This window comes from Cydia strobilella, chromosome Z (genome assembly GCF_947568885.1).
Source record: "Cydia strobilella chromosome Z, ilCydStro3.1, whole genome shotgun sequence".
NCBI lineage: Eukaryota > Metazoa > Arthropoda > Insecta > Lepidoptera > Tortricidae > Cydia > Cydia strobilella.
This window is the reverse complement of record NC_086068.1, coordinates 35,609,700-35,626,494: the sequence shown is the minus strand read 5'-3', so window position 1 is coordinate 35,626,494 and position 16,795 is coordinate 35,609,700. Positions and strand designations below refer to the sequence as shown.

At 38.4% G+C, this 16,795-nt stretch overlaps 1 protein-coding gene and 1 long non-coding RNA gene across 2 annotated transcripts in view; one reads left to right on the top strand and one right to left on the bottom strand.

Moving 5' to 3' along the window:
- The window catches only part of LOC134754411 (uncharacterized), a 42,150-nt gene extending 36,479 nt beyond the window's left edge, over positions 1–5,671 (bottom strand). The window contains exons 1-2 of the mRNA XM_063690728.1: positions 5,592–5,671; positions 5,420–5,495 (exon numbers count right to left, since the gene is read on the bottom strand). Of these exons, the coding sequence (XP_063546798.1) occupies positions 5,420–5,495 (76 nt within the window). The 5' untranslated portion in view covers positions 5,592–5,671. The remainder of the gene's footprint in view (positions 1–5,419; positions 5,496–5,591) is intronic.
- On the top strand, positions 1,648–2,162 carry LOC134755087 (uncharacterized). Its single transcript, XR_010129007.1, has 2 exons — positions 1,648–1,762; positions 1,800–2,162. It is a non-coding gene; the product is annotated as an uncharacterized LOC134755087 (long non-coding RNA).
- Positions 5,672–16,795: the final 11,124 nt, after the last annotated feature.

Genomic DNA, 16,795 nt, shown 5'->3' with positions numbered 1-16,795 from the left:
CCATCTGATCGATATTTTTATTAATTTGAAGTACGTTTAATTAACTTTTTAACACACTTGCTCGTAACGTGGAACTTATTGGACCGCTTTTAATCCTAGATTATCGCACTCGTGCGGTAATGTATGATAATCCGATCGTTAAGATTGCAGCTAATTGCTTAGAATATGCATGCAGACGGAGCTTTCTTCAATTGGTCGTTTGGTCGTAATAGTACATTATGATACAAGTGTGCTAAGTTGGTCATTACACACGAGGCGATATTGTGCGCGCGAGCTGCAAGCGAGCGCGCAATAAGAAAGCCGATGTGTGTAATGACCAATGCACACGCGTTTCATACGACGTTTTTCAACACACTCGCGAGGAAAAAACAAAACTTATAAATTAGTTTTTTTTTAAATCACATTTAGAAACGGGTCTATCGCGAATTTATTTTGTTACCTTTATTTACCGACGTTTCGACACAGGTTTCACTGGTCGTGGTCGCGGCTAACTGACGTCCCAGCAAAATGTCAAAACAGAGATTTGTGTGACTACCCCACGAAAAGTGCATTTAAAGTTCGAGGTAGACATCACATTTTCAAACCACCCACTACACATAAAAGTTAATTATTGTCAATAGTCCGACACACAACACTCACAACATCCGCGCACACATCCGAAGATAGATCCCTCGGCTTTAACTTCTGGATCACTGGTCCCCAAGTTGCCGATAAGTTAAAACCATCTTCCCTATTAAAATTTCTGGGGTGCTTCTTGATTTCAATCGCTTCTCGCACAACTCGAGGATAATAATGGCGTTCAGTGGAGACAACTTTTGGTTTATGAAGCTCAATCCAGTGATTTGCGCCGCATGTAAGTAGATGTTCGGCGATCGCGGACTTGTTTACTTGGCGATTTTTTACTGCCGCTATGTGTTCTTTCACTCTCTCTTGCACACTTCGTTTGGTTTGACCAATGTACACACTTCCGCAACTACATTCTATTTTGTAAACGCCCGGATTTTGGTACGGAATGACATATTTTGGACTGCGTAAAAGATCTGCTACTTTGAATAACGGCTTGTATATAGGTACAGCCTTGATGGAGAATTTCTTAAGTACTGCTCCTACTTTGTCCGTTATCCCTTTCACATATGGTAAGAACGCTGGTTGTCTGTTGACCTCTGGATGTCTTTCCGCTCTCTTCGGCTTGCGTTTCATCCCCCCTCGGTATCCATTCTTTTCCAGTACAGCTTTGACATGCGCTAGTTCACCGTCCAGGTGCTCAGGGTCACATAAGTCATGTGCCCTGTTCACTAAGGACGTGATCACGGATTGTAGGTGCCTTGGGTGATGATGAGAGGATGCCTGTAAGTATCTGTCGGTATGCGTAGGTTTTCTGTATACAGAGTGTGCCAATGTGCCGTCCGATCTCACCATCAGTTTGACATCCAGAAAAGGTAAGGATCTGTCACATTCTATTTCATGTGTGAATTTCACTCTTGAGTGGATGGAGTCGGTAAATAAAGGTAACAAAATAAATTCGCGATAGACCCGTTTCTAAATGTGATTTAATATGTGTTTAAACCGCGAAAGTTTTAAATAGTTTTTTTTTGTCAAAACAGTAAAAGTTCAATTTTCTAAATGGTGACTTACAGTTTTAACATGGCTTTAGAAGAGGACATTCAACTGAATTGGCTTGCTTTGATTTAGTTAAATATGTATCTGAAAGCCTGAACAGCAAAATACCAATATTGTCAATATTTTTAGACTTAAGTAAGGCGTTTGACTGTGTTGAACACGACAAACTCCTTGCAAAGCTTGAATGCTATGGGATTAGAGGAGTTGCACTTGATTGGATAAAAAGCTACTTGTCACAAAGAAAACAATGTACTGAAGTAGTAAAAATAGAAAAAGTAGGTAAGAGTTTTGGTTAAAGCCAAATATCGTTCAGATTTTCGTGAGGTACAACTAGGTGTTCCTCAAGGGAGCAACTTAGGTCCCCTATTGTTTTTAGTATACATCAATGATCTACCACGGGCAATCTCGCATAAGTGTATACTATTTGCAGATGACACAACTTTATTAATATGGGGTGAGAAAGTTGATACATACGAGACTATCGTAAATAATGCATTGGTTGACATTAACAATTGGACATGTAAAAATAATTTAAATATCAATATGGCAAAGACATTTTTATTCAATTCTACTCATATAATAGTATTCCAATTCAATTAAATATCAATTACAATAATTTATCTATATCAAAATGTGAAAATATTAAATTTTTAGGATTATTAATTGACCAGCATCTAAACTGGAAAGAACATGTAAATGCGGTGTGTAGTAGATTAGATAGGTTCGTCTTTGCATTAAGAAAATCAAGATATACTGTCAACTTTGAGGCAGCTATCACAGCCTATCACGGCGTGGTATCGTCAGTGCTAAATTATGGGCTATTACTGTGGGGAAATTCGGTAGATGTCGAAAGAGCATTTCTATTGCAGAAAAAATGTGTCCGTGCAATAATGAGAGCCTGGGTAACTGATAGCTGCCGTCCACTATTTCAGAAATTAAAAATATTACCGCTGCCATGCATGTATATTAAAAATGCATGTTTATTTGTAAAAAACCGTCCAGATTTGTCTAAAATGAGATCTGAATTCTTCTCAAGCCAGAGAGCTCAATACCAAAATCTACTTTATCAACCCCGGTGCAACTTGGATATATATAAGAGGAATGCGTACAATATGTGCATAGTTCTATACAACAAACAACTAAACGCTATGGAATACAAGAAAAAACTAACTAGTTTTCTGTTAGAGCACTGTTTCTATAGCGTTAAGGAATATTTGGAATGTAATTTGCAGTAGTACCTAAGAATTAATGATTGAAAAATGTATTTATTTAAGTTAAGTGTTCTTATTATTAATTAATCAATCAATTACTTATTATGAATTTTAATATTGGAATTTTAATCTATTAATTATACTATTAGATAACTTTTTTTTTTTTTTTGCATGTCGTTATGCGACTGAATACTGTACACCATATTTTAACAAAACAACATCTGTATTTTAGAATTAAGTATTCTTGCAAATAAAGAATCTTTATCTTTATCTTTAACATCGAGTAATTGCAAAAATTCCAATGCGCGCGCAAGGCAAAGGCGCGAACGAAATCGACAAACAGCCAATTTTTTTTAAAAGCTAATAATATTTTCGTATTTCTAACCGACGGATGGAGATCAAATCGATAAAATGTTATGTTTATTCATTAATGTAATTTACGAGATCATTTAATCTATAAATTATGTTTGGTAAGATAAAACCTCTTTGAACTAACATTTGAAACCTAATAGTTGGTTAAAAAAATGTATTACTCGACCAAATTAAGAAGGCTCCGTTTCCATGCATATTATTAAGCGATCACTTACCTTCTTAACTCAGTCGGATAATATAATCAAAAAGCAAGAGTGTTATAATATACTGAAAAAGCACGCGTTTAATATCTAGGATTATGAGCCAAAAATCGGTGGAATAAAAACGTCGTTTTGAGCTAGTGTGTTGAAAACGTTTCTTTTTTTTCTTTCTCGTAAGTGTACTGCTATTGAGACGTATGAAACGCACACATTGATCATTACACATATCGGCTTTCTTAGTCGCTTACACTACACTATAGCGCCTCGTGTGGAATGACCAACGTAGCACACTTCTATCACAATGTACCTACTATTACATTGATGTATTTTGTGTTTATTTTTTTAAGATTAAGATTTTTAAGAGTGTTCAAACATATCTGTTACTAGCGTATATAAAAGGGATAATATTTATTTGATTTTATCATTTTTGAAGTACTTAGATTTTTTTGGTATAGTACATTGTAGGAGAGGCCGGAAAACCACTCAAAGATGGACGAGCGAGTTTGCTCAAATAATACGAGTCCATCTTTAGCGTTTCCGGCCGAGGCATTACATAGTGCTTTTCACGTCTACTGCGAGGAAATAAGAAAACATTTGCATAACTATAAGTACTTTAATAAAAATTAATATTTATATTGGCGTGAGGACAATTGTTGAAAGAAAGCGATGTACATATTTTTGCCAGGAACATGTATATTTCTTCACTAGAAGAACTTATTTTTATAGCGTAGATACTTGTTTCTTGTATTTTTTAGTCAAGCACAATTTACACTATCCAATTCAGTAAGTATTTTCCGATCCCGCCTTTATTACTTTTTTTAATCACCTTTAAGAGGCGTTTTTCTCTTGTTTGCTTCAAACCGACTCTAAACTTAGAAGCGTTTTTGCTAAAACAAACACAAACAGCTACAAAATTAAAAATGCCTTAAGCGTGAACTGAATGGTTTTGACGTTTCTTTTTTTAGGGTTCCGTCCCTCAAAAGGAAAAAACGGAACCCTTATAGGATCACTCGTGCGTCTGTCTGTCTGTCTGTCCTTCGGTCACAGCCTATTTTCTCCGAAACTACTTGTAAACTACTTGTGTACCAATTAAGTTGAAGTTTGGTATACATATGTAAGTTTGTGACCCAAAGACGGACATGTAACGTAAACAAATGAATTATAAACACGGGGGCCACTTTAGGGGGGGGGGGCTAAATGAGAAAAAAAAGTTTTCGTGTTACATATCAAATGAAATAGCTCATTGTGATAATCTCAAATATATTTTTTTTATAATTTTAAGATACAGTTTAGAAGTTATTCCAGAAATTAGGCAAAAAATAACCATTTTACAAAACTACTGGGTCAAAAATTAAAAAAAAAATACACAAAATAGATCTTTACCTATAGATTACAGGAAAACCTATTAGAAATGTGCAGTCAAGCGTGAGTCGGATTTAATTACTTAGTTTTTGATCCGACCCCTACGGGTTTTTTAAAGACATTTCACATAAAAAATACATTGTTTAAATTGTGTAATGTACGGAACCCTTGGAACGCGAGTCCGACTCACATTTGGCCGGTTTTTTTTAACAAGTAATTGGTCCTATAAATAACCTAATTTTATTTTTGAAAGAAAAAATTGCGCGAAAATACATTTTTTATTGATTTTTATGTTTTAAATGATACTTATTGCTGTAGCACCTGAACCATCACCAATGACAGATGATGATAACAATGAAACGTTGTAGTAGTGGTGGTTCAGGTGCTACAGCTATTGCCTACTTTCAAGCTTGGTTTTAGACCATTCGTGAAAAATAGATTTTTTAATTGTAATTTTTTAAATTCAAAATTTTATATACATGAACATTACTATTACTTGAAAGTTGAAAACAATGGTTCATTTCGATTAACCAAATCAAATTGCGGCCGCGTAGATATTTAGACAAATTACAACGGTTTTTAGAAAGTCAACTTTTTTCGTTATTGGCTTGTCGTGAAATATCTCCATACTTAGTTAGAATCAAGATTACTTACCCGCTAAATCATCCACCAAGGATGTTGTTGAAACGCCTATTAATGCCGTCAACAAAATTAAACATATTTTTTTCATCTAAAAAAGTACAAAATATAAAGCACGTGTAGGAAATAAAATAAGTTATATAAAGAAACTGTCACAGTTTTGTAGGATGGAAGATTTTATTTTCACCTTTGAATTAACAATTATAATGATCAATCAATCACAGGTGTTGTCGCAAAGGTAGTGGACATGTATTTGATAAATCCGAGTGCTCGTTTAGTAATCAAGAACACTTGTGGGAAGATTAATGCAATGCGATAACAAAGCATTGTACGCTTTGCTTTGATATGCGGAAAATTGTCATGTGATATTGAGCCTAATTGACGTTCCAAAATCACTTCGGCACTGTTGTGATAGTACCTGTATCGATATAAGTCATCGACAAGCTATAGATACTTTGTATAACAATATTGTGTCCGCGTTGTGTGATGCCGCGCTGTTAGGTAGGGAGGGCCGTGCATGCAGCCAGTGCGCACAGGGAGGCCAGGCGTAAATACTTAATTTGGTCTGCGTATGGTGGACCGCGATCAGGCCGTCTGTTTGATGAGATGTGTGAGACCAGAAAGATTTTTAAGTTACGGCTAAAGTGGATCCAGAATCATGAGGAGCAAATAAAAATACACATACTTGCCTCACATCATTACCGAAACGACTTTCGATCTTTCTGGTCCAGTACAAACAAATTAAATTTGAAAGCTGGTGTCCCGGTGAGCATTGGGGGCATTAATGAGCCTAGTAAAATTGCTAATCTGTTTGTAGATCATTTTACGATAAGATCGCCGTTGGGGCCATCGCACGGGGAGGGGATCAATGCTGAGCCCATTAACTAGATTTTTTAAAGACATTTCACTCACGTTTCACATAAAAAATACATTGTTTAAATTGTGTAATGTACGGAACCCTTGGAACGCGAGTCCGACTCGCACTTGGCCGGTTTTTTATTTATTTGTCCCTATACTTTTCACGTATAAATATACAACTGACAGTAATCCTTACAAAGGTACAGAATCAGTGCATGTAACGTATGTTTGGTATGAAGTGGCCAAAAGAAGAAAAAAACTCCTGCTTGACTTTACTACAAGTCGCCAGCGGCGTAATATATAGTGATGTTTTTGAGACACTAAGGTCTCGCCTTTCCGAGCCGATCATGTATTAGAAAGTGGTTAAGTACATAAATCAAATTGCTTCCCAGGTCTGCAAGCAGAAATTTTCTATCAGATAAAAGAAATGGCTTTTTCAAGTAAAACAAAAAAACTGCTTTATGTACATAATGCAAAATTTGGAAAGATAAAAAAAAAATTAAGTGTTTGAAGATATGTGGTAATTGTAGTGCACCTAAAGTCGCAAAATATGCATTGGTGTTTTGGTACGTTGCTTATTTTCTAAATGGAAGTTACCTTTAGTGCATTTTTTGAGTAACAGCAATGATAACAAACGATTTACAGTGGATGATCAAAGTCATTACAAAATTATCTGCGCACAGTCTAATTACAAAGGCCATTATTTGTGATCACGTGACTACAAACCAAAAATTATTCAAATGTTTATTTACTTCCTCTGAAACACCTTATTTTTTGGTGGTGGAAGCAAAATTTATGGTATTTTTAACATACCACATCAAACCATATACCACGCTATCAAAAATATAGGCATTTTTTTTAATAACAACGATTTTTGTAGTAATGTCCAACAATGTCCTTCACAGATGTTGAACAGACTTTTGAAATCAACAAAAAGTAGAACAAAAGTAGATGTATATTAAAAATCATAGATAAACATCTAAATCCAAATTCATTTCAGAAGATAAATATTTTGCTTGCAACACAAATTTTTAGTCACACGATGGCGGCAGCAATCAAGACAGCAAAAGAAACAGGTGAACTTAAAAGCGAAACCGCGTAGAACACTTCGCAGTTTATAGAAAATGTTAATAACATGTTCGATGGTCTAAACAGCCGAAATTTTTTTGAACCAAATGTTAACAGGTGTACCCCCACAAAGGAAAATACTTTAGCTCGGCAGGCAATTATAGACGGAAAAAACCTCCAAGAACCTTTAATTATTTTTTTAATACTTACTATTACTTAGCTATAATGATATGGTACTAATAATGTTTTATGGAATTTTTAAATATTCTGAAATAGTAATGATTTTTTTTTACTTACAAAATTAATCAAGACGACATTGAAAACTTGTACGCAGTGTTTCGATCTAAAGGATGTTGGAATAGAAATCCGAGTGCAACTGTGTTAAGATGAAATTTTCTAAGTAATCTCGTAAATTCACTGGCCAAGATAACTTTAAACACCAACTGTGCGGAAGATAACGACGTTCACGTAGAGCAAAATACTGGCGTTTATTTTGACCAAAATATATTAGGAACACAAGAAACAAGTGGGTACTTCAGGTGATAACTCGTAATCTCGTAAATTCACTGGCCAAGATAACTTTAAACACCAACTGTGCGGAAGATAACGACGTTCACGTAGAGCAAAATACTGACGTTTATTTTGACCAAAATATCTTAGGAACACATGAAACAAGTGGATACTTCAGGTGATAACTCGATAAATTTATATGACACCATTTCCCGTCAACATCTAAGGGGGGGGGGGTGGTATTTTTTTCACATTTTCCTTCATTTAGTAAATTTTTATTTAATATGAAAAACAAATAAAAAATTGTTTTGTAATGTTCAATTCGAGCTCGTTCAAATGATATCCCACTCGACCTAGTAACTAGACTTTGATTTTTTGCCCCCTCTTTATATTGGGCATTTTTCATAATTAATAAAATTAAACCCTCGCAGCGTTCGTGGACCTGAGGGCGGCATACGACACGGTCTGGACAGATGGCCTTTTACACAAGATTAGGGAAATAATTCCATCAGCAAAAATCCTTCGCCTTCTCAAAAGCATGCTGGGCCCACGTAAAATCAAGGTTCTTCTCGGAGACAGGGAAAGTCGATATAGACTCTTGAAGAATGGACTTCCTCAGGGGTCGGTCTTTGCTCCTCTCCTCTTTAACATCTACACCCGTGACATGCCTGCTACGAAATGCGACAAATTTCTGTATACTGACGACTTGGCTCTCACAGTTCAAACTAAGAACTTCGAAACTGGGGAAATGGTACTGACACAAGACTTACAAACTCTTAACGAGTATTACACAAAATGGAGACTCTGCCCAAACCCGACAAAAAGAGAAGTAGCGGTCTTCCACCTATCTACCAGCAAAGCACGAAGAGAAGTAGACGTAACCTTTTGCGGGAAAAGGCTCCAACATAATTTCTACCCGAAGTACCTGGGGGTAACCCTCGACCGATCCCTGACCTACAAGCCCCACCTGGAGAGTCTAGGACAGAAATTAAAACTAGGGTGAACTTAATCAACAAACTCGCGGGAACAACCTGGGGAGCACGAGGCCGTGTCCTGCGCTCCTCTAGCCTGGCCCTTGTCTACCCAACAGCAGAGTATTGTGCCGCAGTGTGGTACAAAAGCGCACACACAAGTAAAGTCGATGTCCAACTGAATCGTGCTATGCGCACAATAACGAGTTGCCTATTACCAACGCCTACACACTGGCTACCCGTTCTTTCTCATATTGCGCCACCAGAAATACGCAGAACACACGCCGCCTCGAGGGAATGGGAGAAATCTAAGAAAGGCACGCTTCCCCTAAGCAAAACACTGGATGACCCTCCCTATGCACGCGTCACATCTCGCAGACCTATCTGGTCGGACCCGCAAATTACAGGCCCAGAACACTTCTGTGTTAACTTGGAATGGACGAAAAGCTGGAACACGTATAATACACAGTCACAAAATTCCATCACCGATATAAATCCAACAAAATAACCACCTGGGCTTGACGAGACACGAAAAATCTGGGTCACACTAAATAGAATCAGGTCCGATGTCAGCTGCTGCAACCACAATCTCCATAAATGGGGCTATAAGCCCTCACCAAGCTGCGACTGTGGCGCGCCAGACCAGACAACCACGCACATCGTAAAGGAATGTCCCAAGAGATGCTTTCCTGGAGGCGTGAAAGAACTGCACGCGATAACTGCGGATGCCAGGGAATGGCTATCAAACTTAGATCTAAGACTATAGCACACATAATGTTAATTTTATCTTTGTAATATCTGTTTTTTTTGTGTGTTTTTCATCAATAAAGCAATACGATAATAATAATAATAAATAAAAGTTACACTTCCAATGTGTTAAGGTTAGCGCTGTTCATAATTATTCCAAATTTCAAATCGATAGCTTCAGTAGTTCTCGAGATATTTAGCAAAGACAGACAGACAGACAGAGTCGCACCATAAGGGTTCCTTTTGTACCAATTTGGTACGGAACCCTAAAAATGAACATTAAGAAAGCTCCTAGTTTGTAATATCCATAGGGCATGTAGAATACAGGAATAAGTGCTTCAAAATCTTGACAAGGTATGGCGTGTGTATTGTCCATTTCAAAATTACAATTGTAGAATGAGTATAAAACCCGTAAGTTTAGAACTGAACGAATTCAATGCCACATTTTTTCCATGACACATTATCGAAAACTAACAACGTCAAATTTCTTTCGAGTGAAGCAAATGAGGAGTGTCTTCAAAAGGGCTTAATCCTAAAAAGTCTCTTCATGTTCTCTTAAAAAAGGTTCAATTATCAAAGTTCGGATTAAAAATGCTTGATTATTCCTTATATAAGGATTAAGGACACAGTATTCGTTGGCCGATATTATTATTGCCGATATATTTTTTTATATTGATTAGCTTTTCTGACTCAGTACAGAATCGGTCTGAAAGGTACAAATGGAAAAGGTTCTCTCTCAAGGGCAGTGGCGTAGCTAGCTTCGGGCACAGTAAAAGAAAAGGGCCTCGCAGATGCGATTTCGCCCACGGCTAGATTAGTTCACGCTACGCCACTGCTCAAGGCCACAACAAAACGGCTTCATTCCAAAAGCTCGCATCAAAAGGGAGTGTATAGATCTTTTCCCCAAAATCGTTAATTCCGCGTAGCAAATTTTCCATTCGCATTTTTTTCCACGAGAATTTCTACCCATACCCTTTTTAGGGTTCCGTAGCCAAATGGCAAAAAACGGAACCCTTATGGATTCGTCATGTCTGTCTGTCTGTCTGTCCGTCCGTATGTCACAGCCATTTTTTTCAGAAACTATAAGAACTATACTGTTGAAACTCAACATTTTTTTTTATCAAACGCGTACGTGTGGGGTATCTATGGATAGGTCTTGAAAAAACTGGTGACCGAAGAGCTGGCGACTTCCTCGCACAACGTATCAGCATTGCGATACAGCGAGGAAATGCCGCTAGCATCCTTGGTACAATGTCTCAAGGGCCTATTTTAGATTTAAGCTTCATTTCGTTTACGTAGTACCAATGTTTATATCTTGATGTTAAGCAGTCTCCATAGCCTATGTACGCCTGCAACTCCAGAGGAGTTACATGCGCGTTGCCGACCCTAACACTCCTCTCCCTCGAGCTCTGGCAACCTTACTCACCGGCAGGAACACAACACTATTAGTAGTCTAGTCTAGTGTTATTTGGCTGCGGTTTTTTGTAAGGTGGAGGTACCTCCCCAGTTGGGCTCTGCTCTTGATCTGGAATGACATCCGCTGTCCTGTGCCCTACCACACAAAGCGAGATGTCCATTCACAGTGCCCATACCTCTCTTTTGGACGTAGTTTAAGGACATACCCGGGTCCTTTTGGACGTAGTTTAAGGACATACCCGGGTCCATCTTGTATGTAAACAAGTTTTAAAATATCTGAAAGATGCGCGTTTTCCCAGAGATAAGACCTAGGTCGATTTTTCGCCCCCAAAAACCCCTATACAGCAAATTTCATCAAAATCGTTAGAGCCGTTTCCGAGATCCCCGAAATATATAAATTATATAATACAGTATATGCTTGTACAAGAATTGCTCGTTTGAAGGTAAGTATAAGATTATTTTAACATTTTCTTATATGTAAGTCAAAAAAACATATACAGTGTGGAAAGATAAGTCGGGCCCTGGAGGGAAATTACCTTAAATCCTTAAGCTGGCTCATTTTACTTAAAGGAGACATTCCTTTATTTTTAAAAAGAAATAAACCTGCATTCAAAGATTTTTTTTATTTCGCTTGCCTCGCCCGGGACTCGAACCAACTAAAATTAAAAAAAAACAAACCTCCCTATTTTATTATACTAATCGATAGTATTATTATTCAGGATAAAATTTCTCTAACCAACATTTGGTTACTGTTCACTTTCAACAAGTAAAAGACACGTAACAGTTCTCTTATCTCTCCAACATTCAAAGACTTCGTATGATGTACACGCTTGCTAATTTATCGCTAAGTATCTTGTTGAAATCTTCGATAAGTAAATCATTTAAGGGTATTAATACCTCTAAACTTGCTATAAAACCGTTTAAGAGCTAAGGGTTGCGGTAGAATAGTACATTTCACGCGTGTTGTAAACGACGTTTTTTAATACGATTGCGAAAAAATAATAAATTAATATATCATTAGTAGAATCATACCACCAAACCAAACCAAAACCAAAAGTACCTATACAGCTAAAGTACGCGAGCTGCCGCAGCCCGCGATACCTTCATACTCGTGCGCGCCCCGGCCGCGGCCGCCGCGGGCCCGGCGCGGGTTGGTCAACGACACCTCCTCATAACTCATGAGGCCCTGGTACCTGCTCCGCGCTAAATTCAATTTTAACTGCGTTTCGAAAGTATAGTTTGGAACTAAAAAGTAAAAAGCACTAGTTCGAGAAATTGAGCTTCTCACACGCTACGCAGCCACAAAAAGTACCACTTTTTGAGCAACTGTATTAAAAAATGTTATTAAGTAGTATTAACAGCAAAACGCACTAGGTCTTGAGTAAACGATTTATTTTAACTCGATACACAACAACGCTTGACCGACGCTTCCGAGGATCCGGCGCCAAGCCATCTTGACAGCTCGCGCTCATGACAACCGGCCTGTCAGTTAGGGGCGCGTTCCGATCTCCGCTAACAGTCGGCCATCTGACCAAATAACCTTCGCCCTCGAAGGTGTCTTCCACCCGTGCCGCGCTGAACTTCACCACTCACCACCACACTTCACAGCTCAGCTCAGCAGCGGTGGTTAGCTCACTAGCTCTGTGAACCAATCAAACAATCTGAATGCGTAGCCCGTACAAACCGTTTTTGTTTCAAAAGCCTTTCCACTAACTTTCTACATCAACTATTAAAGTCTCTAATAAGTAATAACCTATAATATTATTTCTCTTATCACGATAAAAACAGACTTCTATAATTTACTTTTACAGTTTACATACTTTTAGAAACTTCCCTTAGTCAACTTCAAGACTTTGAATAATAAACGTCAGGTATTAGGTTCAGGTACTAAATCAAATTTATCATATCATTATTAAATTTAGATCCTTCTAAAATGATGCACGACTTGCGTGATCAACTGATCGCAAAACAGAATAGGTATGCACCACACTGCTTTATTAACGAGAAAAAGGAACGGGCTCACATCTGACGTCAGTGTTGTAGATGATGCGTGCTCCACGCAGGACCAGCACAAGAGACGGTGCTCGCTCGGCTCGCTGGGCCTCGGCCGAACAACAAGCGCACAGCTCCACGTCCACGGCCGCCTCCAATACAGCACATGATAAAAACCTGGCATCACAGCCTCTCCAACTCTGTAATACATATTAATGCTCTAAACGTTCCGTTGTACAACAAGGAACACTATGCCTTCAAAACAAACTGTGTCTTTCGTAGTTCAACCTACAAGGTAAAACATTAGGTATTACAATTTCGACATTTGCACCTTCTAAACAGGCTGCATAACATTTAAACATTTCATATATCATAAAAAGACCACAGTGATCTGATTTCTAATAATATCAATGTTGTATTCATCAAAACTCAAATTAAGTCATTAAGCCTTGCTAATTATTACTCTAACATGATTATGGGTCATCTAACCTTGCTTGTACTTTATATTATATTTTGCCTTACCAGCATCAACTTTGTTACCATTCCTCGATGTTCATCTCAAGCCTAGCCATAGGCGTGAGGGAGTTCGCAGACATCATCACCGCACCATGGCAGCATTCCCTGGTCACTTCGTCAACCAGTGCGGAAAGCACCGTTGTCCACGTCTCTCAAGTCTTGCACGCAGAGTAGACACTGAACATTTCCGCCCGAAAGCGCAGTAGCGTCGTGAGAACAGGCATCACCGCATAAAGCGTCGTGAAAACAGGCATCACCGCATAAAGCGTCGTGAAAACAGGCATCACCGCATAAAGCGTCGTGAAAACAGGCATCACCGCATGTAGCGTCGTGAAAACAAACATCACCGCACACAGGCGTCGTGAAAACAAGCATTATCGCACACAGGCGTCACCGCAAGAGGCGTCGTGACTACAGGCATCACCGCACACAGGCGTCGTGAAAACAAACATCACCGCACACAGGCGTCGTGAAAACAAGCATTATCGCACACAGGCGTCACCGCAAGAGGCGTCGTGACTACAGGCATCACCGCACACAGGCGTCGTGAAAACAAGCATCATCGCACACAGGCGCTATTGAACCAGGTGTCACCGCAAGAAGCGTCGTGACTACAGGCATCACCGCACACAGGCGTCGTGAAAACAAACATCACCGCACACAGGCCTCGTGAAAACAAGCATTATCGCACACAGGCGTCACCGCAAGAGGCGTCGTGACTACAGGCATCACCGCACACAGGCGTCGTGAAAACAAGCATTATCGCACACAGGCGTCACCGCAAGAGGCGTCGTGACTACAGGCATCACCGCACACAGGCGTCGTGAAAACAAACATCACCGCACACAGGCGTCGTGAAAACAGACATCATTGCACATGGGTATCGTGAAAACGAACATTACCGCACATAGGCGTCATTGAACCAGGCGTCACCGCAAGAAGCGTCGTGACTACAGGCATCACCGCACACAGGCGTCGTGATAACAAGCATCATCGCACATGGGCGTCATTGAACCAGGCGTCACCGCAAGAAGCGTCGTGACTACAGGCATCACCGCCCAACGGCGTGTGAAAACATACGTCACCGCAAGGAGCGTCGTGACAACAGGCATCACCGCCCAGGGGCGTGTGAAAACAGGCTTACCCAGTTGCGAGTCTGAAGCTGACGGCGTACTGTTCAACTCATCTCATTGCCAACTGCAATCATGTCTTCGAGCTCAGGCCACCGAGTAGCCTCATTTCACATTATGCCGCATCAGCCGTGTCAGCATTTCTCGCTAGCAGCAATACGCCGAACACATGACACTCTTGCATATGTCCCTCTGAAAACATATTAAGGGCAGTAAATTGGTTCATGCAACCACGTAACACCAATGGCTTTATGCAGCTTTATGTTGTTGCATACCACTCAATCATGTTCCATTATATAATTATTACTCATCTTTCCAAATAAACATATTTTAAGAAACTCCCAAAGTACAAAAACATTTATTCATACTTCAATTTAATTATTTTACTGGACTAACATGTCAATCCTAAACTCAGTTACTCTAGCCACATAATCTCAGGGCTAATCGAACACTTAGTAAACACACCCTTATTTTTATATTTTCTGAAGAAATTTACGAATTGCAGATAATTTTTTTTTCATGTTGTTGGTGTATACTACCCATGATGTAAAACATTGCAGTTTTATTACCATCATTCATTACTCCCAAACACTATTAACATTAACCTCCCTTACTCATAATTCAGGTAAAGGTTGTACTTTAGTGAGAGTAATAGACATCACCATGATTTGTAAAATTGTTTGTCAAAATCAGACTAACGAACACTCACCTGATTCAATTGCTCAGGACTTAAAACCCTTAGGTATACATCTCACCATTATTATCTATTAGTCAAACATATTTGACATGTTAACAACTTCTAACAAGTAGTGGTCAACTTTGCCCTTAGTTTATCTTGTGTGAACTTTAAACAATAACCCACCAGCCAACACCATGCTTGTGTTGCGTAAGCCAATACTGTAATAAAACCCTTATGCATATCATCATTTCTCGATGCTAGTAAAAGTCATTTGAGATGTGTTAACAACACCCGACCCGGTAGTGGTCAATTTTGTCCTTTTACTTCCTCTCGTGTAAACCAACCAACTATAGGATATATTAGCATCACACTTGTATTAGTTGTGCAGGTCAATATTCCATCACATTTACTATCTGTGAACATAATGTTCAGTTCATCTCCACAATTTTACATACCCCATTGCAATTATTGTACATGAATAAAATCTTATGAGGTATCTCATTATTCTTTTCAGCTTGTAAATTTCATTTGAAACCTAATCTGTCTTTACTTTTTCTTTGTGAACCAACCAGCTATTACCATCATATTTGTATTAGTTGCACAAGCCAATGTTACATCATAATAAGTATCTGTGAACATACTGTAAACACACACAGACTCACAACTCAAAAACCATATAAAGAGTAAGTATATTTAAGACCACTTAACACACTTTACCATCAGGTGGGTATACTAATCCCATCATACCAGTCATTTAAATAAATGACAATTTAATAAAATTACTAATTTAGTCACCAAGAAATACCGATCAAGAGATCAATTGAAACTCAGATGAGATCATGACAATATTACAGTTAACCATTCAATCTAGGGTAAAGACACCAGTTGGTACACCAGCAAAATCACTGTGCTACAGAAGCTACCAAACTGCTTAAAAAGTACTTAATAATAAATCATCACTCATTTCTTACCATAAAGAGAATGTACTAAATATCATTTGAAATTAATTTAAATATTATTCCAATACTTTTTCCCATTGATAGGCATTAAGCTGAATGATCTTATATGACCCCGGTGAACATTAGCAATATTACACCTTATATTACCTAAATGGTAACTAAAAATTCACTCAATACAAATGATTGCTTGTCTCAATCATGATTAATATTAAATTCAGCATTTTTTTCAAGACACCAAGTACATTTATTGTACACTACATTTAAGAATTTTAAGTTTGAAGATGCCAAGACGGGTTTCAAGACGGGTGTCATGTCCCATGGGTCCAAGCATATCATGTCCTATTTTGATTGCTTATATACTTTCTCAATGGCACAAACTAGACTATGTGCATAATCCAATACCACACTTTGAAGGTTCAGGTAACCATCCACTACAACATATTCAAATATACTTACACCTTTCAATTTAAATATCTCACAGTGTTTATTACCTGCTTAGCTATCATAGCAAACCACCTTGTTGTATTGTAACTTTGTTTCATATG